Source organism: Nicotiana tomentosiformis, chromosome 8 (genome assembly GCF_000390325.3).
Source record: "Nicotiana tomentosiformis chromosome 8, ASM39032v3, whole genome shotgun sequence".
In the NCBI taxonomy this organism is placed as follows: Eukaryota; Viridiplantae; Streptophyta; class Magnoliopsida; order Solanales; family Solanaceae; genus Nicotiana; species Nicotiana tomentosiformis.
This window is the reverse complement of record NC_090819.1, coordinates 57,463,607-57,487,869: the sequence shown is the minus strand read 5'-3', so window position 1 is coordinate 57,487,869 and position 24,263 is coordinate 57,463,607. Positions and strand designations below refer to the sequence as shown.

At 38.1% G+C, this 24,263-nt stretch overlaps 1 protein-coding gene across 3 annotated transcripts; it reads right to left on the bottom strand.

The window, feature by feature from the left end:
• Positions 1 to 18,473: 18,473 nt before the first annotated feature.
• Positions 18,474 to 22,996, bottom strand: LOC104112044 (binding partner of ACD11 1). 3 transcript variants are annotated; one of them, XM_070182358.1, is made up of 4 exons: positions 22,792 to 22,954; positions 19,577 to 19,688; positions 19,355 to 19,438; positions 18,474 to 19,275 (listed from the first exon to the last, which is right to left on the bottom strand). In XM_070182358.1, exons 3-4 carry the CDS (start codon positions 19,418 to 19,420, stop codon positions 18,703 to 18,705), a joined length of 639 nt encoding a protein of 212 aa, XP_070038459.1. In that variant the 5' UTR covers positions 19,421 to 19,438; positions 19,577 to 19,688; positions 22,792 to 22,954; the 3' UTR covers positions 18,474 to 18,702. The 3 variants fall into 3 exon arrangements, with proteins under 3 accessions (XP_070038459.1, XP_070038458.1, XP_070038457.1); XM_070182357.1 differs by lacking the exon at positions 19,577 to 19,688 and having other exon boundaries at positions 22,792 to 22,996; XM_070182356.1 differs by lacking the exons at positions 19,577 to 19,688; positions 22,792 to 22,954 and having other exon boundaries at positions 19,355 to 19,552.
• Between the last annotated feature and the right edge of the window lie 1,267 nt (positions 22,997 to 24,263).

Below are 24,263 nucleotides of genomic sequence, written 5' to 3'. Positions count from 1 at the left end.
CTTATTTGATCTAGGCTCTACATATTGCTATGTTTCCTCTTATGTTTCCCCGTATTTGGGCGTATCTCGGGATTCCTTGAGCTCCCATATTTATGTGTCTACTCCTGTAGGAGATTCTCTTATTGTGGACCGCGTGTATCGGTCGTGTTTTATTGCTCTTAGTGGTTTTGAGACCAGAGTCGATTTATTATTGCTCAGTATGGTAGATTTTGATGTTATCTTAGGCATGGACTGGTTGTCGCCACACTATGCTATTCTTGATTGTCACGCTAAGACCGTGATGATGGCTATGCCAGGTCTACCACAATTAGAGTGGAGAGGTACCTTAGAGTATACTCCCAGCAGAGTTATTTCATTTCTTAAAGATCAACAAATGGTTGAGAAGGGGTGTGACGCGTATCTAGCTTATGTGAGAGATTTCAGTATTGATGCCCCACAGTTGAGTCAGTCCCAGTAGTGAGGGACTTTCCAGATGTGTTTCCATCTAATCTTCCAGGCATGCCGCCCCGCAAAGATATTGATTTTGGCATTGATTTGTTGTCGGGCACTCAACCCATCTATATTCCTCCGCATCGTATGGCTCCTCCTGAGTTGAAGGATCAGTTACAGGAGTTGCTTGATAAGGGCTTCATTCAGCCCAGTGTGTCACCTTAGGGTACTCCTGTCTTGTTTGTGAAGAAGAAGGATGGTTCTATGCGTATGTGCATTGATTATCGCCAGCTGAACAAAGTTACAGTGAAGAACAGGTATCCATTACCTCATATTGATGATTTATTTGATCAGCTACAGGGTGCCAGGGTGTTTTCCATGATTGATTTACGTTCCGGCTATCATCAGTTGAAGATTCGGGAGCCAGATATCCCGAAGACTAATTTTAGGACTCGGTATGGTCACTACGAGTTCCTTGTGATATCATTTGGGCTGACCAATACCCCCACAGCTTTTATGCACTTGATGCACAGTGTGTTCTGGCCTTATCTTGACTTTTTTGTCATTGTGTTTATTGACGACATTCTGGTGTACTCCCGGACTCGGGAGGATCATGAGCAGCATCCTGAGGACTGTGCTTCAGACCTTAAGAGAAAAGAAGTTATATGCAAAATTTTCAAATTGTGAGTTTTGGCTAGACTCAGTGGCATTCTTGGGTCATGTAGTATCGAGTGATGGGATCAAGGTGGATCTAAAGAAGGTGGAAGCAGTTCAGAGTTGGCCTAGACTGTCAGCTACAAAGATCCAGAGTTTTCTTGGTTTGGCAGGGTATTACCGTCGTTTTGTAGAGGGATTCCCATCTATTGCAACACCTATGACCAGGCTGACCCATAAGGGTCTCCATTCAAGTGGATAGATGAGTGTGAAGAGAGCTTTCAGAAGCTCAAGACAACTTTGACTATAGCCCAGTATTGGTATTGCCTACAAGTTCGGGGTCTTATACTGTATATTGTGATGCATCGCGGATTGGTCTCGGTGCGGCGTTGATGCAGGATGGTAGGGTGATTGCCTACGCATCCAGACAGCTAAAGGTGCATGAAAAGAACTATCCTGTCCACGACCTTGAGTTAACAGCTATTGTTCATGCCTTGAAGATTTGGCGGCACCATTTGTACAGTGTCCCTTGTGAGATCTACACCGATCACCGGAGTTTGCAGAATCTCTTCAAATAGAAGGATCTTAACTTGCATCAGCGGAGGTGGTGGAAGCTACTTAAGGACTATGATATCACCATTTTGTACCATCCGGGGAAGGCCAATGTGGTGGTCGATGCTTTGAGTCGCAAGGCAGAGGGTTTAGCATATCTACCAGCAGTAGAGAGACCATTGGTGTTGGATATTCAGGCCTTAGCCAGCTAGTTTGTGAGATTGGATATTTCTGAGTCGAGTCGAGTATTGGCTTGTGTGGTCTCTCGGTCTTCTCTTTATGATCGTATCAGGGAGCGTCAGTATGATAACCCCCATCTACTTGTCCTTAAGGACACGGTTCAACATGGTGATGCTAAGGAGGTCACTATTGGGGATGATGGTGCATTGAGGATGCAGGGCAGGCTATGTGTGCCCAATGTAGTTGGGTTGCGTAAGTTGATTCTCCAGGAGGCTCATAGTTCGCGGTACTCCATTCATCCGGGTGCCGCGATAAAGTACTAGGACTTGAGGCAGTATTACTGGTGGAGGAGGATGAAAAAGGACATAGTGGAGTATGTAGCTCGGTGTCTAAATAGCCAGCAGGTGAAGTATGAGCATCAACGACCAGGTGGGTTATTTCAGAAGTTAGAGATTCCGGAGTAGAAATAGGAGCGGATCACTATGGATTTCGTGGTTGGACTTCCACAGACCCAGCGGAAGTTTGATGCAGTTTGGGTGATTGTGGATAGGCTGACCAAGTCAGCTCATTTCATTCCTGTGATGACTACCTATTCTTCCGAGCAGCTGGCTCGAATTTATATCCGCGAGATCATCAGGCTTCATGGCGTATCAGTATCTATCATCTCTGACCGGGGTACGCAGTTTACATCACGGTTCTGGAGGGCCATACAATATGAGTTGGGTACTCGAGTGTAGCTGAGCACAACATTTCACCCTCAGATGGACGGACAGTCCGGGCACACTATTCAGATATTAGAGGATATGCTCTATGCGTGTGTGATAGATTTTGGAGGTTCTTGGGATCAGTTCTTGCCACTTGCGGAGTTTGCCTACAATAACAGTTATCAGTCGAGCATCCAGATTGTACCGTATGAGGCTCTGTATGGTAGGCGGTGTCGGTCTCCAGTGGGTTGGTTTGAGCCGGTCGAGGCTAGATTATTGGGTACAGACTTGGTTCAGGATGCCCTAGATAAGGTGAAGGTTATTTAGGATCGACTTCGCATAGCTCAGTCCAGACAGAAGAGCTATGCGGATCGGAAGGTTTGCGATGTTGTATTCATGGTTGGAGAGCGGGTCTTGCTCCGGGTTTCACCTATGAAGAGCGTTATGAAGTTCGGGAAGAAGGGCAAGCCGATCCGAAGGTTTATTGGTTCCTTTGAGGTGTTGCGGCGTGTTGGGGAGGTTGCTTATGAACTTGCCTTACCTCCCAGGCTAGCAGGAGTTCATCCGGTATTCCATATTTCTATGCTCCGGAAGTATCACGGTGATCCGTCTCATGTGCTGGATTTCAGCTCAGTCCAGTTGGACAAGGATCTATCTTATGTTGAGGAGCCAGTGGCTATTTTGGATAGGCAGGTTCGAAAGCTGAGGTCAAAGAGCATTGCTTCCATGAAGGTTCAGTGGAGGGGTCAGCCGGTTGAGGAGGCAACTTGGGAGACCGAGCATGATATGCGCAGCCGCTATCCTCATCTTTTCATCACTGTTGGTATGTCTCTATGCTCGTCCGAGGATGAACGGTTATTTTAAGAGGGGGAGGATGTAACAATCCGGCTGGTCATTTTGAGTGTATTAGCCCCGATCCCCTATTTACTGCTTTTCCCGTATCTTTTTCTGCTTATGTGACTTGCCAGGAGGTTGTTTTTGTGGTTTCAGAGTGAATTGGGACACTTAGTCCCTAAATGGAAGCTTAAGTCTTAGGATTTTGACTGTAGTTGGAACTGTGTAAAGACGACTCCGGAATGGAGTTTCGTTGGTTCCGTTAGCTCCGTTGAGTGATTTTGGACTTAGGAGCGTGTTCGGATTGTGTTTTGGGCGTCTGTAGCTAAAATAGGCTTAAAATGGCGAAAGTTGAATTTTTGGGAAGTTTAACCGGAAGTGGACTTTTTGATATCGGGGTCGGATTCCGATTCTGGAAGTTGGAGTAGGTCCGTAATGTCAATTATGACTTGTGTGAAAAATTTGAGGTCAATCGGACGTGATTTGATATGCTTCGGCATCGGTTGCAGAAGTTTGAAGTTTCAAAGTTCATTAAGTTTGAATTGGAGGGTGATTCATATTTTTATTGTTGTTTGATGTGATTTGAAGGCTCGACTAAGTTCATATGGTATTTTAGGACTTGTAGGTATGTTTGATTGAGGTCCCGGGGGCCCCGGGTTGATTTCGGGTGGTTAACGGATCATTTTAGACTTAGGAAAGATTGTAGATTTCTAGTGTTCTTCAGTTCTGGTTTCCTTCTTCACGTTCGCGAGGAGAGTCTCGCATTCGCGAAGAGGAACTGGAGGCAGGCGAGATTTTGTACTTCGCGTTGGTGATAGAGGTTCCGCGTTCGCAAAGCACTGAGGTACTTGGTCTACGCGTTCGCGATGGAGGTCTCGCATTCGCGTAGAGGTATTGGCCAACTGGGTCCCCAGGCCCTTTTTGCCTATGCGTTTGCGACGTTGGTCCCACATTTGCGTAGGGTCGAGCTGAGTGGTCTTTGCGTTCGCGACAAGGGCATCGCATTCGCGATGAAGGATTTTGGACTGAAGCAATTTTGTGCTTCACAAACGCGAGGGTGTAGTCGTGTTCGCGAAGAAGGGATGTCTGGGCAGTATTAAAGTTTCCAAAAACGAGGGTTGGCCCTTTTTTTATCAAAACTTGAGATAGGGGGCTCGAATGTGGACGAGATTTTGAGGGATTTTCAGAGACATCGATTGGGTAATGATTCTTCACTTGTTTTTGGTTATATCCCACTAATCTATCATTAATTCCATCCTTTAATTTTGGATTTGGGTTGAAAAATGGGAGAAGTTCTTCAACTAAGTTTTGGAGTTTTGATTGAAATTTTGATATCGGATTTGGATAATTTTGGTACGAGTGAACTCGTGAGTGAATGGGTGTTCATATTTTGTGACTTTTACCCGATTCTGTGACGTGGGCCCGGGGAGGCTTTTTGGGGCGATTTTCTAATTTCATGTTTTAGCTTTGATTTCATTAATTAGATTAGTTTCTTATAGTTGTATTTATGGTATGTAATTGATTTTGGCTAGATTTGAGCCATTCAGAGTCGGATATTCATGGAAAAGGCATTGTTACCGATTGATTAAGCTTGGTTCGAGGTAAGTGGCTTGCCTAACCTTGTGTGGGGGAAATCCCCTTAGGATTTGATATTGTTGTGATATGTAAGCGCCGTGTACGTGAGGTGACGAGTACGTACACGGGCTATTTTTTGTAAAACCCGATTTATTTTATTGAGTAGTAATCTATTTTTCCTTTAATTTGAGTTATACCATTTAAATGATTATTAGTTTGTTTTCATTCTTAATTGAGCTATTCCAATATGTGTAGTTATCCTGTTTAGTCTAATATCACATGTCTACGTGCTTTAACTGCTTATTTGAACTCTGTGAAGCATGCCTAGTTGTTTTTCTGCTTTTCCTTGTTCTTTATCAGTATAACTGTAGAAATCTTGCTGTTAACTGTTGTATTTATCGGTTTGAGCTGTGTGTTTACTTTTGAGACTATGAGGCAGTTCCTCGGGAGTTCTCCCTGCACATTTACTTTTGAGACTACGAGGTGGCACCTTGGGAGTTCTCCCTGCACATTTACTTTTGAGACTACGAGGTGGTACCTTGGGAGTTCTCCCTGCACATTTACTTTTGAGACTACGAGGCAGTACCTCGGGAGTTCTCCATGCATATTTACTTTTGAGACTACGAGGCGGTACCTCGGGAGTTCTCCCTGCACATTTACTTTTGAGATTAAAAGGCGGTACCTTGAGAGATCTCTTTGCTTCTTTACTTCAGGACTACGAGACGGTATCTCGGGAGATCCCCTGTTGTTTACCCCTGTGTTGTACTGTTATTTTTGTTGTGTTTTCCTTTGGTTAAATTCTAGTCTCTTAATATACTGTTATATTCCCCTGCTTTAATTATTATATACCAATGGGCCTGACCTAACCTCATCACTACTCGACCAAGGCTAGGCTTGGCACTTACTGAGTACCGTTGTGGTGTACTCATGCTACTCTTCTACATATATTTTTGTGTGCAGATCCAGATACTTCTTATCAGCCCCGCTATTAGCTGAGAGTGCTTGCTACTGTACGGAGATTTCAAGGTATATCTGCCGCATCCGTAGACCTAGGAGTCCCCCTCGATTCTCCTTTATGTCAAACACTTCATGTATTCCTTTTATTAGACTCTGGTGTATAGAGATGCTATTTTCCTTCTGTAGCTTGTGACTTACGATGTTCCAGGTTTTGGGAAGACTGTGTATTTATAGAGTATTGGTTATTGTACATGCCGAGCGACATTGTTACTAGTTATTCAGTTATTCACTGCTGTTGGTTGCCAAGTTTTACTTTCGTTTTGTTATTTTTCGAAATTTGTTAGGCTTACCTAGTCGTAGAGACTAGGTGCCGTCACGACGTTATACAAAGTGAGTTTGGGTAGCAACAAAGTCAACTTATGGTCAAACTTAGGAATTCTTTAAACCTTTAGATTTCTAGTTTTCAACAAATTGCGTTAATTCAAGTTAGGGGCTTTCGAATTTGATTCTGGGCATACGCCCAAGTCCGAAATCACGATATGGACCCACCGGGACCGTCAAAACTCTGATCCAGGTCCGTTTACACAAAACATTGACGGTAGTCAAGTCAAATGAGTTTTAAGGAACGATTTCACATTTTCATCAATTTTCTCATTAAAACCTTCCAGAAAAAGGACACGAACTACACATGCAAATCGAGGAAGGCTAAACGGATCTATCCGAGGTCTCGGAGCACAGAAATGAAGTGTAAAACTATAAATGACCTATCGGATCATCACACACCTTGTCTATCAGAGATGTGTTTGTTATGTACTGTCTTGTGAATGGAAAGGCAATTAACTGGTTTGCTTGGGTACGTCAACACATGTTTGAAAGCATCATGGATGTTTCCTCTTCTGCTAACAACTTGCCTTGTGGTTTATTAATCTCTCATATTTTGCAAGTTATGAAAGAAGATTTGTCTCCCTATGCCCCTAAGACTATCTGCAGTGCCTATGACAAGACTGTTTTTGCTATGATGGGGTACACTCTGGTTGAGGGAGCTTGGTTCAAGAAGGACAAGATACCAAAATTCACTCCTCAACAAGGCACTTGAGACATTAAGTCTGAAGTAAGCAAATCCTCTTCCTTAGACCAATTGCTACTGATGCAGAAAAATATTGTAGGTATCAAGGAATTGCTAACTTCTATGCAGGAATATGTGGTCAAGATTAGGGAAGTGACAAAGGAAGCTGGAGCAGATGTGGCCAGATTAAGGATCACCCTTCAAGCCACAAAGAGGCAAGGGATCCGGGATGTGCAGGATGTCACTGAGAAGCTGGCCAAAGTCACCAAGGAGATTGATGCCTCTTATGATAGCTTCTTCACCAAAGTGATCAACACTTTGAAGTATTTCCTTCGGAGGAACTAGTTGTCTAGGCTGTTTAAATGATCTTTTCTTTATTTTTTGATGTTTGATAAAACTTTTCTTTTGGTCGTGTTTGGATGGGCATACAGTCGACTATACCCACTTTTGCCTGCTATAATTGTTAGATGTATATAATTATGCATGCTTTATTATTAACTATTATTATTAGCTGTTATCCTCTATATCTCTTCTTGCTCTTTTTGATTGATGTCAAAGAGAGAGAATAAAAATAGTATAAAGACACGGGGAGAGTGCAAACAAGGGCACAAAGACAGGGGAAGCAGACGTACACATTTTGAAAGGGAAGTGTCCCCTAAATTAGTCAAACTCTTTTTGGTTTATTGTCATCATCAAAAAGGGGGAGATTGTTAGGTTTAGAATTTTAATGATGATCAATAACAAAAAACCTTGACTAATGCAATTCCACTTGTGTGCAGATTCGCAACGGCTTTGAAGAATGCAAGGAAGGAAACAAAATCTTCTAAGCACATCAAAGGGAGCCAACAACTATGATATTCAAACTCTATATCAAATGGATACCAGGATGGAAAGAGAATCAATTAAACAAGAAACAAGGAAGGAAAGAAAATCAAACAACCAAAGGATTCTCGAGCATACTAGGAAGGAAAGAAAACTAATCAAGAGAAATCCGCGGAAGTACTTAAGAGATGTTTATTAGAAAGATGAAGGAGACAAACTACAATTAAGAATGAATCTGGCCATACCTCACACACTAGATTCATGAGGTCATCTTTAGGTCCTACTGTTAGAAGATTATGCCTCACAAGGAAAAGTCCTCCAATCAATGATCTTCCGCAATCCCAGAAAAGAGGATTCAGAAGCTTTATCGAGCACTATTAAAGAAGAGGAGGAAGGACAAGAAAGTTCACGCAACTTAACACCTGTTTTTATACATTTCTAGTTTTTAGTACAAACACTATATTCATGAGTTTACAAGTGTCACAGAATATAGGAAGAGTTAGAAAACAAAACAAGAGTTGTATCAAGTTTAGACAAACACTATTGCTGAATATCGTTGGTGGTGAACGAACTAGAATCACTACTGTTGTAACGACTTACTGAAGCTCTAAGAGAACCCTTGTGACCCAAGGAAACTGGATGTAGGTACCACACCGGTACTGAACCAATATAAAACTCCTGTGCCTTCATTATTTTTATTTTGCACAATTTACTTTTGCTGCAAATCGAACCTGCTGGAAAAGTTTAGTCGACTAATTCCTTTCTTAGTCAACTAAGTTTTTAAATTGGTTACAATTCATCCCCTCTTGTACTTTCAATACACCTATTAAGTTTTTGATATATAAACGTAGTGCTGGTAAATAATTATAGTATTGATATAATGCATCGCGCCGTTAACAAGCGGCAGGGGCCCATATCGTATAAACTTTTAGAAGTCGGAAATATCTATAAACCCGTTGCCGACAGAGGGGATCAGAGATTTGGTGTGCTTATAACGCCTCAATCATGAATAGATAATTTTTTATCTAGGGTTTTGATGGAACCTTTTGTAAGATAAATTCTCGTTATTTTTTTATATAATTGAACCGTTAGATTTCTCTATTTGTTCAACTACGTGTTTACTGCTGTTGATTGAATGGCCATCCATTGACTGTGCCTATTTAGTATGTATTGCTTGAGAGAGGGTACATATTTAGGTAGTTGTTGAACAACATTACTCCTAACGTATGTGAGAGATCAATACGGAGAGGTTAAAGGCGGGATTAGAGATAACAAAATCTTGGTGCAATCGTAGTGAGAGGGAATTAGTGCCAGCTAGCATAGTTCAAAAGAATATGTCTAGTAAATTGTGGTAGTTTCTCAAGAGAGAATTATGACACCCGAAGTACTCACGATCGGTAGAGAATACTTAGGAGAAATTATAAAAGACGTAGCGGGAAGGATTCCGACAATTGGGAAATCATAACTCTAGACCTCCTTAATCTTTTCTCCAACTCGTAGTATCTTTAGTTGTTAATCTACTACTTAAATTTGTTAGTTAATTAGATATAAGAATCTTAATATTTATAACTTAGGAATTGTTCGAGCTTGTCTTCTGTGTGATATTGAACAGTTATAGTGAAACCTTAGTTCTTTGTGGGATTCGACTCCAGACTTTTAGACCGGGTTATATTTGCAGCGACCGCTTATCCTTTGTAGGACTATAGTTGGGCATGATCAAATTTTGGTGTCGTTGCCGGGGAACTAACGATGTAGTTGTAGTTGTATATATTGATAGGTTTCAAGTTTGAACTTTTATTTTGTTTTGTTTTGTTTTGTTTTTTTAATTTTATTTTATTTGACTTGTTGATTTGAGAGACATGACATCTTGAAATTATGAGAGTTTTTTTGTTGGTAATTCTACTTTTGATCCTCCTTATGCATTTTGTGGAGGAAACCACCCATGACAAAATTATCAAAATATTCCCGAGAGCGAGTTATATGCACCAACTCAATCTTATGTGTGGAATGTGTGTGATATGTGTGGTGGTCAAGATGGTCACTTTAATGGTTTTACTTATATTTCTTATCCTCCCCCCACTTCTTATTATGATAGCTCTACTTGTGAAGTTAATAGGAACAAAGAACCTAGGGATGCGGACTTGAAGGAGATCAAGGATATGTTAAAGTGCCTTCTGGAACAAAATAATGAGAAACAACTACAGATAGAAAGGCAAGAGGCAACTACTCGCAACTTGGTGGCTCAAGTGAGTCAAGTTGTCGAAGCTTTTAATGCTCAACAAGCCAATATTGGTGATAATATCCAAGAAAAGCGTAAATTCGAGGTGCTATTGGAGGAGGTCAGAGTAGAACATCAACAACCTAGCAAAATACAATTTGAGGATGTCGATGTTGAAGACGTGAGACTAGAGTCAGCCAAGGACATTGCGGATATAAATTTTATTGACTCTAGTATCATTGATATTAAGGATGTTGAAAGTCCTGAAGTTCATGTGTTTGAGCGCATTGGTACTCACTCCAAACAGTTTTCCACATTGTGTTTGGATGATGATATGGAAATAGAGTCATCCGAGTCGATGGGGGAGTCAAGGAATGAGGAACAAGATGCCTACATTCTGAGATTTTTCTTGCTAGAAAGACAGGACTATATACCTTATCTAAAATCCAAGAAGTGTAGAATAGTACAATGGTTGCTGAGACCAATTAGATTTGTACCGTCCTAGGAGCATAATCATAAGCTTGAATCAAAACTTGGGGTTCAATTCATAAGCTCGAGGTGGAGGCAAAAAGTAGTTCACTTCGTGCCGCGACGTTAAATCAGGCGCTTGTTGGGAGGCAACCCAACTTTACATCTTTCTTTTATTTTTATTTTTTTTACTTTATTATTTATGTAGTGTCATTTTTATTTTGTAGGAGCATGAAATGCAAAGCCATTGGAAGGATGGAACAACAAGACAAATGGTTAGAACTAAGTGTGGGGTGCCCGCACAAAGAAAAATACCCGGGGAGAAGTCTGAGTACCCCATGAGCTGCTAGTGATTCGGCCTTTGGCCTACCTAGGAGTTTCTTTTACACTCTTATTATTTATGTCATGCATTGGGGACAATGCATAATTTTAAGTATGGGGTGAGAAGATTGTCTGGGTGACTTTCTATACTATTTTAGTTATGCTAGTTTAATTGATAATTTTTTTAGAAATATTTTTTGGACTTTTCCCAATGATAGATCTCCTAGACAGTTTTCTTGAGGGATTTAAGTCTAAATAAAAAATACAAAAAAATAGAAAAAAAATACAAAAAACATGTCTTTTATTTTCCTTAGGTAGTAATAATCACCCGTGATTTTTCTTAGTGGCTCAGTTCTTTTCCATGAGATGTAACTTGAACCGGGTAGTAGTTTTAATTTTTATTTTTTTATTTTTACTTGTAGAGTAGTATGTAGGAAATAAAGGAGAAGAACCGATGTGATTTGCATCCTTTGACTTGTTTGATGGTTATATACTTAGGTTCTGGCATGCGTTTCACCTTCATTTAGTTTTAAATATATGATGATGCCTTGGTAAAAATGAATAGCACGTGGTATAACTCCTATGTCTCGGTTGCTTGACTTGTGTTTACTTTGTGCTTTATGCTTAATATATTTCTTGGCTTTGTGAATACTTGTTTGAGTGAGAGTCCGAATGAAACCGTCCTTAGTGAGTCATGTGCCATGTGTGAAGTGAGTTCTTTGTATAGTCCATGTTATTTTATTTGAGTCTAGAACTTGCCCGGAATATTAATTAAAGCAAAATCCTAAGTGTTGCTCGGTTTGAAAAGTGATGTTAGGCTTTCCTTGATCTTTTTGAGTTTTGTTGCTTATCACAAATAAAATCACCCCTAGTTACCCTTTTGAGCCTATAAACCTTTCTTTTGGCACCCGCATTACAAGCCTATTCCCTTTTATTATTAATTGAATCATCTTGATCCTTAGACCTCTTAAAGTACTTGAATTGCAAAGAGAGCGCTAGAATGAGGAAACTTGGGGTAGCTTTTGAGTGGAACCAATAGAAGGAAGAAATGTGCACTTGTGCTTTAAATAAAATCCACTAGCGGCAAGGCAAAAATACAAAAAAAAAAAAGAAAAAAAGAAAGAAAAAAAAGAGAAGAATAATTGAATAAATAAAGGCTTCTTATTTTTGCTAGTGGATGTGATATGAAGCAGTGCGTAAAGAAAAAGAAAAAATATTCTGGGGTGAGCTATCTTGTGATGATTGAAGTGGATTGAAGGAATTTTGCGCTTAAAGTTGAATACGTGATGTGTTAAAGTGCTTAGGAGGGTTAGACACTATATTATACATATATCCTACCCATCCCTTAGCTCATATTATAACCATAATAAAGTCCTAGTTGATTTCGGACCGAGCAGGCCTACATTAGTAGAGGTTTACATAATGGGCAAGCCTATTGTACCTTTTGCGTGCAAGTGACTTCTTTGAGAGAGTGAGTGATTTCTCTTCATAAGTGTGAGTCCTTAAAATATATTCGATTATGTGATTTGGATGTGTGGACTGCTTACTCTTTGTTTTATTATGAGGGCATATGGTTTCGCAAAGGGTTAGGTAACATTATTAGATCTCTATGTTAGATTAAGTATTCAAGCCTCAGGTGCATTGTGACATTGAGTTAGTTTCGAGGATAGGATTGTTATACTCGTGTTGTTCACATGTTAGATATGTTAAAATTGGGCATAAGTATGGAAAGTGTGTTTGACTACATATGCTAGAGCTTAATTATTGCTATCAACCATGGTCATAGGTGTAATGTGTTGTGAATGTGTAACGACCCGGCCGGTCGTTTTGAGTATTACAGCCTCGTTTTCCTATTTACTGCTACATTTATGGTTTACAGTTGTTGTATGACTTGCCGGGGTAATAGGTTCGGGTCCAGTGAGGTTTTGAAATGAATTGAAACATTTAGTCTCCAAGATGAAAACTTAAGTTGAAAAGATTGACCGCATGTTGACTTATATGTAAACGACCCCGAAATAGAGTTTTGATGATTCCAATAGCTCCGCATGGTGATTTTGGACTTAGGAGCGTGTACGAAAAATTATTTGGAAGTCCGTAGTTAAATTAGGCTTGAAATGGCTAAAATAAAATTTAAGCTTGGAAGTTTGACCGGGGAGTTGACTTTTTGATATCGGAGTCGGAATCTGATTTTGAAAATTTCAATAGGTCTGTTATGTCATTTATGACTTGTGTGAAAAAATTTGAGGTCAATCGGATATGATTTGATAGGTGTCGGCATCGAATGTAGAAGTTGAAAAATTCAAAGTTCATTAAGCTTGAATTGGGGTATGATTCGTGGTTTTAGCGTTGTTTGATGTGATTTGAGGCCTCGACTAAGTTCGTATAATATTTTAGGACTTTTTGGTATATTTGGTTGAGGTCCCTGGGGCCTCGGGTGAGTTTTGGATGATGAACAGATCAAATTTGAACTTGAGGAAATGTTGGAATTTTTCTGTTGCTAGTGTCTTCGCACTTGCGCATGAGGGACCGCAGGTGCGAGCTCGCAGAAGCGAGCTTGGGAGCGCAGAAGCAGAAAAGGGAGAGTGGGCAGTGGCCATAGGTACGAGGGAGAATTTCTGCAAAAGCGAGTCTGCAGAAGCGGAAGCACATTCGAAGAAGCGGGAGGCAGTGGAGCCTTGGCAAACTGCAGAAGCGGTAGATTCTACGCAAAAGTAGAACCGCAAATGCGGTTAAATGTCCCGTAGAAGCGAGAACACTGGACATGCTACAAAAATAGAAGGGTCCGACATTTTTGTCATTTGGGAGTTCAAACACACGGTTTGGGGTGATTTGTCAGAGGGATTTCATGGGAAAACTTGAGGTAAGTCACTTGTGATCATTGTTAGTCAATAATATTGGATTATCATTGAGTATTTCGAATAAATTACGTATTTTTGAGGTGAAATTAGAGGATTTGAGATTAGGGATTTGAAAATGAGATCTAGGGATTTTAAGGTCAAGTTCTCAGAATTTGGTAAATTTGGTATGGTTGGACTCGTGGTTGAAGGGGAGTTCATATTTTATAACTTTTATCGGGTTCCGAGTCGTGGGCTCCACTGGCAATTTTGAGTGTAACTTCTGATTTTTGTGGGAAAAAAATTAGTATTTTGATATGGAATTAATTCCTATAATTTGTGTGGACTGAATCAAATTAATTGTGACTAGATTCGACCCGTTCAGAAGTTGATACGCGCAGAATGGAATTTCTAGGGCATTGTTTAGCTTGCTCGATATTGGATTCGTCTTGTTCGAGGTAAGTAACTCTTCTAATCTTGGAGCTGAGGGTATGAACCCTGACTATACGTGTTATGTGTTTGGTGTTGAGGTGACGCACATGCTAGGTGACGGGCGTGTGGGCGTGCACCATGTGAATTGTGACTCCGTTACTTCTGTGGTACTGTGTAGTTACCTGAACCTATCTGAAATCATGAAATCTCTACGTACTAGAGTTATCGAGCTGTGATTCATATTAGAAACCATATCTAGGCTACATGCTTATTCTGTTGGGACCTACTGAGGTCATTACTGTTGTTGAGTTATTTGCTTACATTGCAATGTCATACTCAGTCATATTCATTCATTGCATATCATATCTCAGTCTCTGTTGTTATTTATTGATACATCATATCATCATTTTTGGGCTAATTCATGTCATTGTGAGCCCGAGAGAATGGAGAGGTTGATGACTGAGTGAAGCCAAGGGCCTGATTTTGAGATATTGATACTATAGCACGTGAGTTGTCTGTGCGGATTTTTAGCGCTTGGGCTGAAGGAGCCCCCCCGGAGTCTGCACACACCCCCATTGTGCGCAATTGATTTATATTGAGGGATGGATCTTCCCTGGACATGGATCTTATCCGAAGCATTTATACTTGGGGATGGATCTTCCCCACGGGCTGGATTAGCCCTACTTAGTATTGAGTGACTGATGGTCAGTTTATATATATATTCCGGGATGGATCTTCCCTGGGCCGGATTGGCCATATACAGTACTGAGTGATTGAGCATGATGAGTTGGATGTGTGAGACAGTGAGATTGAGTACTTTGAGAGTGTAAGTACATGAGTTCATCTCTGAGATACATTGCATTGGCATGCACACATGACATACAGGCATAGAGATGTATCTTCCTCATGTTGTACGGTATCACGTTATTCATGACTTCTCACACTTATTAGCATATGGATATAGTGATGCATTTTACACTGGCTATCTGGAAAGAAAATGAAACATCTTATTTATTGTTGAAAGGAATTTTGGAAAAATTACTGTTTTCAAACTTACCCATATTTTTGGCAACTTCGGTAAACGATTTGAGTTTTTACTGATATACTTGAAAGGCAGAACTATTTTCATAAATCATGATTTAGCTGAGCATTCTATCTCTAAGTTAGTTCTATATTTCCTTGCTTTACGTTGTTATGGAGTTTTGTTGGCTATTGGTGTTGGACCCGACCTTTGTTCCAGCTCGTCATTACTTTCAACCTAAGGTTAGGTTTGTTAAATGAGTTGTATTTTTTCGACGATAAAATGGCAATTCTTAAAGGCTGAATCAGTTGTTAGCAAATGTATACAGGTTCTGAGTTCTTCATCTGAAGTTACAAGCATCCCTTTTCTTGTATTTAGTTTGATATCAACCCATATTTTTAGTGAATATTTGGTTGAATCAAAATCTGTAACTACACTAATTTTTTTCAGAAAAGTATTGAATGATACTTGTTTATTAAGCAGAACAAGTTTTGTATCATGATCCAAGTATTTGTAATCAAAAATCCACCTCCTATTGAAAGTAATAACAAGGCAAATCGAACTCATCCTGCAGAATGAAAACTTCATCATGTTTAGTGTCAAGTATTAGGAAAATAAACAAAATAACTTCAGCAAAAGTTTTAGCAAATGAACTAAATAACTTCAGCATGCATTAAATAAAATTCATTAGAGAATTACATACTGTAGCACAAAAATTTCAGCACGTTTGTCCTAAAATTATAGCAAATGAACTAAACAACTTCAGCATTTTTCCGTTGAAATTTCGGAAAAAGCTCATGAAAAAACTGTTGAATGAACTAAATAACCTCAGCATATGTTGGTATGAAGTTTTAGAAAATGAACTAAATAACTTCAGCATGCATTAAATAAAATTCATTAGAAAATTACATACTGCAGGACAAAAACTTCAGCACGTTCGTCCTGAAATTTTAGCAAATAAACTAAACAACTTCAGCATTTTTTCGCTGAAGTTTCGGAAAAAGCTCATGACAAAACTGTTGAATGAACTAAATAACCTCAGCATATTTTGGTATGAAGTTTTAGAAAATGAACTAAATAACTTCAGCAAGAATTAAATAAAATTCATTAGAAAATTACATACTGCAGGACAAAATCCTCAGCACGTTCGTCCTGAAGTTTTAGCAAATGAACTAAACAATTTCAGCATTTCTCCGCTAAAGTTTCGGAAAAAGCTCATGACAAAACTGTAATTTTTTCCATAATACTACAAAACTTCAGCATTATTGATATAAAGTTTTAGCAAGTGAACTAATTAACTTCAGCATCCACTATCATAAATATTTAGCTTCAACGTGAAACAACTTCACGCTAAATTAGGTTTAACATGAAAAATCTTCATGCTACAGTAGTATGAAATTTTAGCTTGTATTTGATTGAAACTTTTGAATTCAACGTGAAACAACTTTATTCTATATCTTTCATGCAAAGTTTTTGAAGATCTACAAGTGAAAACTTCATGTTTCATTCGTCAAACAACTTCATGCAATCGTGATTAAATTAGCATAAGTGAAAAAATCTATATGCGTTGATAGAATTAAAACTTAAAAAGCATGATGAATTACGAAAATAATTGCAGAAACGTATCATGAAGATCAATCAGTTTCAAAAACTAATTTGAATTCTGAAGATGAATTGCAATACTTACAATGTATTTTGTAATTTTGAATTCGGAATTTGAATCTGGTTCAACTTTCTGGTTATGACAGAGATCGTGATTATGGCAGATGTGAGAAGAGATCTGAGGAGGAACGGAGTGATGGAGGAGAACGGTAAATCGATTAATGCGTGATTCGTCTTTTATATCTTTTGTCAGGAGTATAATTGTCATATTATTACAGATTTTTTGTCAGCTGGCTACCAAATCAATAATTTTTAAAAATAGGGTACATGTTAAAAGGTGACACAAATATAAATACGGCTGCAAATCCCCCTCAGATTTCTCTCTCTACTTCTTTGTCATACTCCTTGAAAAGCCTTGCCCTTGAAGCATGCATCGTCATTCGCTCCATTATAATTGGCATAAGCTCTTCAAAGCTCAAATAATCTTAAACAAACTGATTTAGTTTGATCCGAATCTGGGTAAAAGGACCGCCTATATAACCAGTGTGCTTTTCAGTTACAAGTTAATTAGTTAATTACTCCTTTTTATATTCCATAACTGAAATCTCTATGTAAACCTCATTTGTTTTCCTTTAGTTCACTTTCCTATGCAGTAAATGAGTTATTAAAATGAGAGAAAAAATCTTTAAAAAGCAGAAAAAAGATAAATAGAATCCTTGGCCAAAGAGATGTGCCAAGTCATCTTTCCTATTCCCTCATATATATATATATATATATATATATATATATATATATATATATATATATATATATATATATATATATATATATATATATATAGATTGGGTACCAAGTATTGAATGCTCTTTCGGAGTACCTTCTAATCATCAACACTTCCAATAGGTTAGGCATCCCGGTGTCATTGTGAAACACATCGAAGTTCTAAAGTATCATTTCACTGTGCGTATGCTGACGATTCTTCCATAAATTACAAGAATCAAAAGGAAGAATTAGAAAGCTTAATCAAGATTATGCAAGGCTTAATATTTGTGACTTGACTTGTTCCCCTTCCCTAGTTACTAGGAGTTGGAATCAAGGGTCAACATACCTTATCAAAAAAGAGGGTCAAATAACTGCCACCCAAAATCAGAGGTTCATGCAATTCCTATATTGTGTAGAACTAAGAGTATCAAAGAAAAGTGTGGAACAGGAATTTTTAATAGTGTGAAACATAAAAAGGAAAGCAAAAGCACATCCTTGGCACAGAAAATCAGGCTGTATATACTCAAGGGAAGAACGTCTGCAGGACATCAAACTCAAGTTTCTAGCAAAAAAGCTAATGATTCAGATACTTGCATTGCAGATTGCAGCATAATGTTATACACCTGAAATAATTGGCAATTCTCCTATATAGATGGATTGAAGCACTAAAATATGAACAAGCAAGAGAAACTTCAATACAGTAATCTAAAAGAACTACTCCACACATTCATAAGAAAGTGCACGATTTCTAATTTGGCCTGCAATGGATGCCTTTTACAATGATAAATATTCTGCATTTCACACCCAAGGAACTAAGAAGTATGCTAAAAACTGCCAAAAAGGAATCTGCAATGCTAGTAAAAAGGAGAAGGCCCAGCAACCTCCTTCAACGATATAAAGCACAATTCACATGTTAGGTCACTCATTCTGCAGAAATATCTTTCTCTACAATCTAAGGAAATATACTGAAGTCAAGAAGGATGTCTCATGCAACTAACAAGCAAAATGAAGCAACTGTAAGTGCAAAAAGATTGGGCTCATGTATGTTCATCAAGGCATAACAATGAATTTATCTACTTGACAATATCAACGATATACAAATCAATCAAATCTTGTTACAGGACGAAGTACAAAAACAAAATTGAGATCATCTAAAATTGCATATTGAATATATTGTTTTACACTTGTTATTTCTTCATAAACCAGTGAATTGAAAATGAAATGAAGTATGAGGAGTGGAAGTCCTCAAAGATACTTACAGGGGCATCAACTCAAAGGACTAAACCTTGTACTGCAGCAGGCTTGGAAGACTGATGCTCCGTGAAATTAGAAGCTTTTGGAGAATCAGATAAATGAACCTGTGCAAAATCAGTGACCATTTTCTGTCTCTGCTCATCCTCAGTCATTCCCACTTTCTCTTTTGTCTTCTGGCCCACTTCCCCTGCTGTTTTAGCAACTTTACTAAAAGCGCATGTTACCCAAGTAGCCCCAGTGAGAACATACCGGTTTTTCGTAATGGCCGATCCAGCGCTACTAACGTTTTGCTCTACTACAGCAAATGCTGATTTTGCTTTTTCAGAAACCTGGAGTTTCTGATCCACTTCTCGGACTTTCTCATTAACAATGGAAGTACCAATGCTTATCTTCTCAGTGAGACCAATTTTTTGGTTTAAAGAGGCCACTTTAGCACTTGCACTTGAAGTCAACTGGTGCTTCTCATCAAAAGACTTTGCTTTGCCCACAGCATCTTTACCTAAGATATAACCTTTTGCGAGCATGCTGCTAACATCTTCTGCTTTCTGAAAAGCAGATTCTGAATCACCAGCAGTTTTCTTTCCTGTTGGCTGCAGAGGGTCGTCATCATATAAGAAAAGTGTGTGTTTTCATGTTCAAAGACATTGCAATATGTATGATTCTTTTTACCGGGGGCGCTGTAGCAGCACTAGGAGAAAGCTGGTAAACTGGATCCAAAGTCACTGTAACAGACATATCAACTATTGTTGCTCCCTGAAATAAATACGAAGACGCTAGTGAGAACTCTTTCATGTTTCTATATTTACAGACATTCAATGCCTACAAGAATGAGCACATTAAAAGGGGAATATGATAGTCATAAGGACTAGAATTCTTTTCTCATTAACTCACCACAGAAACTCTCTTTCTTTGCTTCAAGTAGAGTTTATGCCATATCAGAAATTTGGAGCCCTTATAAAGGAATTTGCAGGAAAAGATTTGAAAGGAAATGAAATCAGCCAATCTGAAGAAAACATGTTTTATCACATGAGAATTACATCATAACTGTCGATACCCTCTTTAAGAAGAGTTTTTGACATATAAACTTCAAATATTATAAGGTAAAGGTCAACATTGAGGATACATGGCAATGTTCTGAAATAAAGTACCTTTGACATAATTAATGGAGTACTTCATTTGCATCGTAGTCATATAATATTGTAATTCAAAGAAATTATTTTCGTTTTAGCAAAACTACCAAAGGTATTCCCAAGTGATCAACGAAGCAGGACCGGAAGTCGTGATAGACCAGTATTCGTATTCCACGAAAGGCAAAGAAGTTAATTGATTTCTTTCAATCCGCCTAAACTTTTGTATGCAAAGTTACCCAATACTTGTAAAGGTACCTAGTGTAGTCGAGGTGTACCCAGCCACTAGTGGTCAATGAAGTGGGTTGAGAACCATGATGTCTCAGATTCAAATCTCAACGGAGGCAAAAATACTAGGTGATTTCTTCCCATCTGTTCAAGCCTTGGTGGACAAAATTACCTGGTGCTTGTTGCTAGTGGGATGTCAGTTGGTCCGGAAACCACAGTTAGCAAAAAATAAAAAAAATAATAATAGAAGCCAGCTTGGAAACCGGCAAGTTTCTTAGTTTCCAAATAAGTGATACCCTTTCTTTAGAGTCCGCTAGGTCAATTAAGTTGCCTAAATCTCTTCCTTATCTGCTGCTCTTTATCTGCCTTGCTTCATCTTCGGCTTATTGCAATGTTACATTCAATACCTTCTGATCCTAGATAGTCCAACCTAACCTAGAAAGGGAATAAACATGACATGGCCTTTCATTTTACCATGCATACCTGTATGGACTCTAAGCTGACTTGACAGTTAAAACCAAGGGCGGATCCAATCCTTTGGTACCGGGTTCATCTGAACCCAATACTTTCGACGTGGCACATAAATTTATGTGTAAAAATTTACTAAAATTGCAACAAATAGTAGATATGAACCCATAACTTTAAAATATAATAAGTTCAATGCTAAAAATCTTAAAGGTTGAACACATAGAGTTTAAATCCTGAATCCATCTCTGGTTAAACGTCCAGCTTATTGTTCAATCTATTTTTGCCTAAGTGCTAGTTCATGTTTAGCCCTCTCAGTATCTTCCCTAGAACTACAAAGGATAGAGAAATTTTTGCAAGTATCGGACATCTTCTAGTGATCACCTGATGGTGAGACATCATAAGAACCCAAACTATGATTCTTTGATATCAAGATAGATCATGAATGATTTTAATAGACTACCGCCGTCTTATAAATTTACTTTTCAGCCTTTGCAACTTCAGCCTTATATCTAACATATTTAAACAATACTATACACAGACTTCCAACAGCCTGTGACAAAAGTTTCATTTCCCCTATCTCCAATAACACTTAGTTAGAAATATAATTCAGTGATAGTTTACGCTCTTTCACACCAAAAGGAAAAGTAATGTTTGCTGAAGGAGTTATTCTACAAGAATGTTATGAAATTGCAATTAGATTATCAAATCAGCCTTTTTTTAACAGGATTATAAGATCAACTTCTCTTCAGTATCCTACATGTGAAGATGCCCTTGAACTAAAAGATGTTGTATATCCACTCATGATGTAGCATGGAGATTTTGCTTCAGAAGATATTCTAAAGTAAGTTCACTCCCCGGGGATCTTAGTCCCCTTAGTCACAAAACTTCACATAATTGATGCGAAAATCTAGAAAATTTATATGAAAGTCGCAAAGTCTGTATCATACTACGCTATCTCAGATCTAAAGATTGATCCTCTTATCCACTCACCCCCCCCCCCCCCCCCCCCCCGAAGAAAAAAAAAGGAACACATATATTTATACCAGATTCCTCGTAATAACATAAAGAGCACTGATTTGGTCTTAAAGCAACCAAGTTATCCCCAGTAGGAACAAGAAAATGCTCATCACCATATTCTTAATCCAAACAATAATTTGTTTTTATGCAAGTTCAATTGTTATGAGCAAGAATTATTGCTTTTCATGATTTCTTAATTAGAGGATTCATCAAATTATAACAATTTTTTATGCGAGCCGAATGTCAAAAAATAAATTATATACAAGTACTGGAATGACAGAGCCTCAAATAGAGTTGAATGGGGTGTGGGTGTGTGGGGGTGTGTGTATATATATATATATATATATATATATATATAGAGAGAGAGAGAGAGCCGACTCGAGCCGAGGGTCTGCCGGAAATAGCCTCTCCTCTGCCTTCTTAAAGGTAAGGGTAAGGTCTGCGTACACACTACCTTCCCCAGACCCCGCTTGTGGGATTGCACTGGATTTATTATTGTAGTTGTTGTATATTTAGTCGACTCCAATAGTTTGAGATTCATGCTTAATCAATTAATTGATATGTTTCCTCAATTAATAAAACACAAAATGTGGCGCATATAATCCACAAGTCGGATAGTAAACAAAATTTGTTCAAATTCATAGTCCATAAGACTAGCATTTGACAGATAAAATTATTCAATTAGTCAACCTTTTAATTAACCACAAATTTTATACGTTTTATACCTATAACAGCAAAACCGCCAACAATACGTTTATACTCCATTTGATCACTTCATCGAAGATGAAGTCACACAAATCAATTAAAACATGAATAAAAATGAATAAATATCAAGAGAAAGGTAAATCAGTTAAATGAACCTACAATTCAAGTAAATTCAAGTTGATTATTTAGCTAGTCAACTTTTTGAATGAAATCACAAACTTTTACACCTATTACAGCAAAAATGTCAGACAATGACGTTGTAATCCTTTCGATCTCTTCATTCATGGAGACTTCAAAACAAATCAAGAACAATAAGCGAATAGCTTAAATATCAAAGAAAGGTAAAACAGTTAAATTGGCCTATAATTCAAGCAAAATGATATATCAAAAATACTCAAACTCAGAGCTCAAAGATCATTACTCATAGCTGAATTTCAACAGGATCAATCAATAGAAAAAAACATTGAAATCTATCAAATCAGAGGAATAAACAACAGAAATTCAATTCAAAACTTCGAAAAAATCCGCAAGTGAAATGCTCAAAATGTAGCTTCTACTCACCGACATTGCAAACGTTCGAAGAGAGGTCGAAAAAATCAGACGGCGAAGAGAATGAATTGCAACTGAGCAAAGAGGAGAGGATTTTGGAATTGAGGGTTGACAGGGTTTACAAAATGGAGAGCCGGCGATAATTTACGGCGTTGACGGAGTTATTATGTGTACTGTGTACATAATTCGACCAGTAGCATGTATTTGCTGACATAATGCTGATTTCCGATTTGTTTATTTATTTTTACTTTTTTTCTAGAATTGTGATTTTTTTTGTCATTACAGGTCGACACGTAAATATTGGGCGGTAACCTTGTTCAAATTTGACGCCACGACTTTTAACTTTACGGGAATGCGAAGGAATTATTTTGACTACTATTTTCGGCTCATTTTAGCTGTTCGGACACCTTTAGAGAAAAAAATTAGAATAATTTTACGGGGGGAAAACATAACTATGACATATTCACATAGTTTCAGAGAATTGATCAAGGCACATAGCGATTATAGTAAGAATGTGCTTTCAAGGATTCAAGCTGATCAACTAAAAAAATATGTTCTAGAAGATGAAACTGTTGAAATTCTTTAGTTATTTAGGTTGAGTCAATTGTTTATTAATTGTAATCCAATTTGCTTTTGAAAGGTGTATTGCTAGGTTATCAAATCTGAAGAGTTTGTTTAGTTTTCTAGACTATGGTTTATAATCTTGGAAGGGTAGCTACAATAGGATTACTTGTAGGTAGTGGTGGCAAAGTGGATAAAAAAATAGTTATTTATCCATATTATCTACTAAAAAAAGGGTTGGATAATGAACTTTTTAAAATTGGATCAAATTTGGATAAGAACCATATTATCCAGTTAAAAAATAAATTATCAATAGATAACCAATGAGTTTAACTTTTACATTTGCAAAGACTCAAATTTGATGTTTCTCAAGTTTGAAAGACTAGGAATTCTTCCAAAATTGATCATATTCAAGAATCCATGGATAATATAAATATTCATATTATCCGCCGGTTAACCCATTTTCTATCCATATCAAATATGGGTCGGGTCGAATATTTTATCCGCTTTTGCATTACTCATTTTTTGTTCGACGATATCCGATCCGACCCGCCCATTTAGTACCCCTACTTATAGGGGTTAAGGTACTAGAGTTAGTCCCTTTTGATTATTAAATTGTAACCTAAAACAACTCTCTTAACTTATTAAAGTTTTGAGGCAAATCTTACGAGGGTAAATTGTGATTTTTACTCCCTCGAGCAAGGAGGTTTTTCACGTAAAATTGCTTATGTACCTTAAATTTTGTATTGAATAGTTAAGTCAAAGAACTAAATTTCTGAAAGAACCAAATTTTTTGACACGCAAAAATTCGGAAAGACACAGTTCACTCTCCCTTCCCCTAGTCTAGGTACGTCAAAAAATAACAAGCCCCCATCCCCCTTATGAAATTAGAAAACTCAATATTTAATTTTAGATGCAAAGTG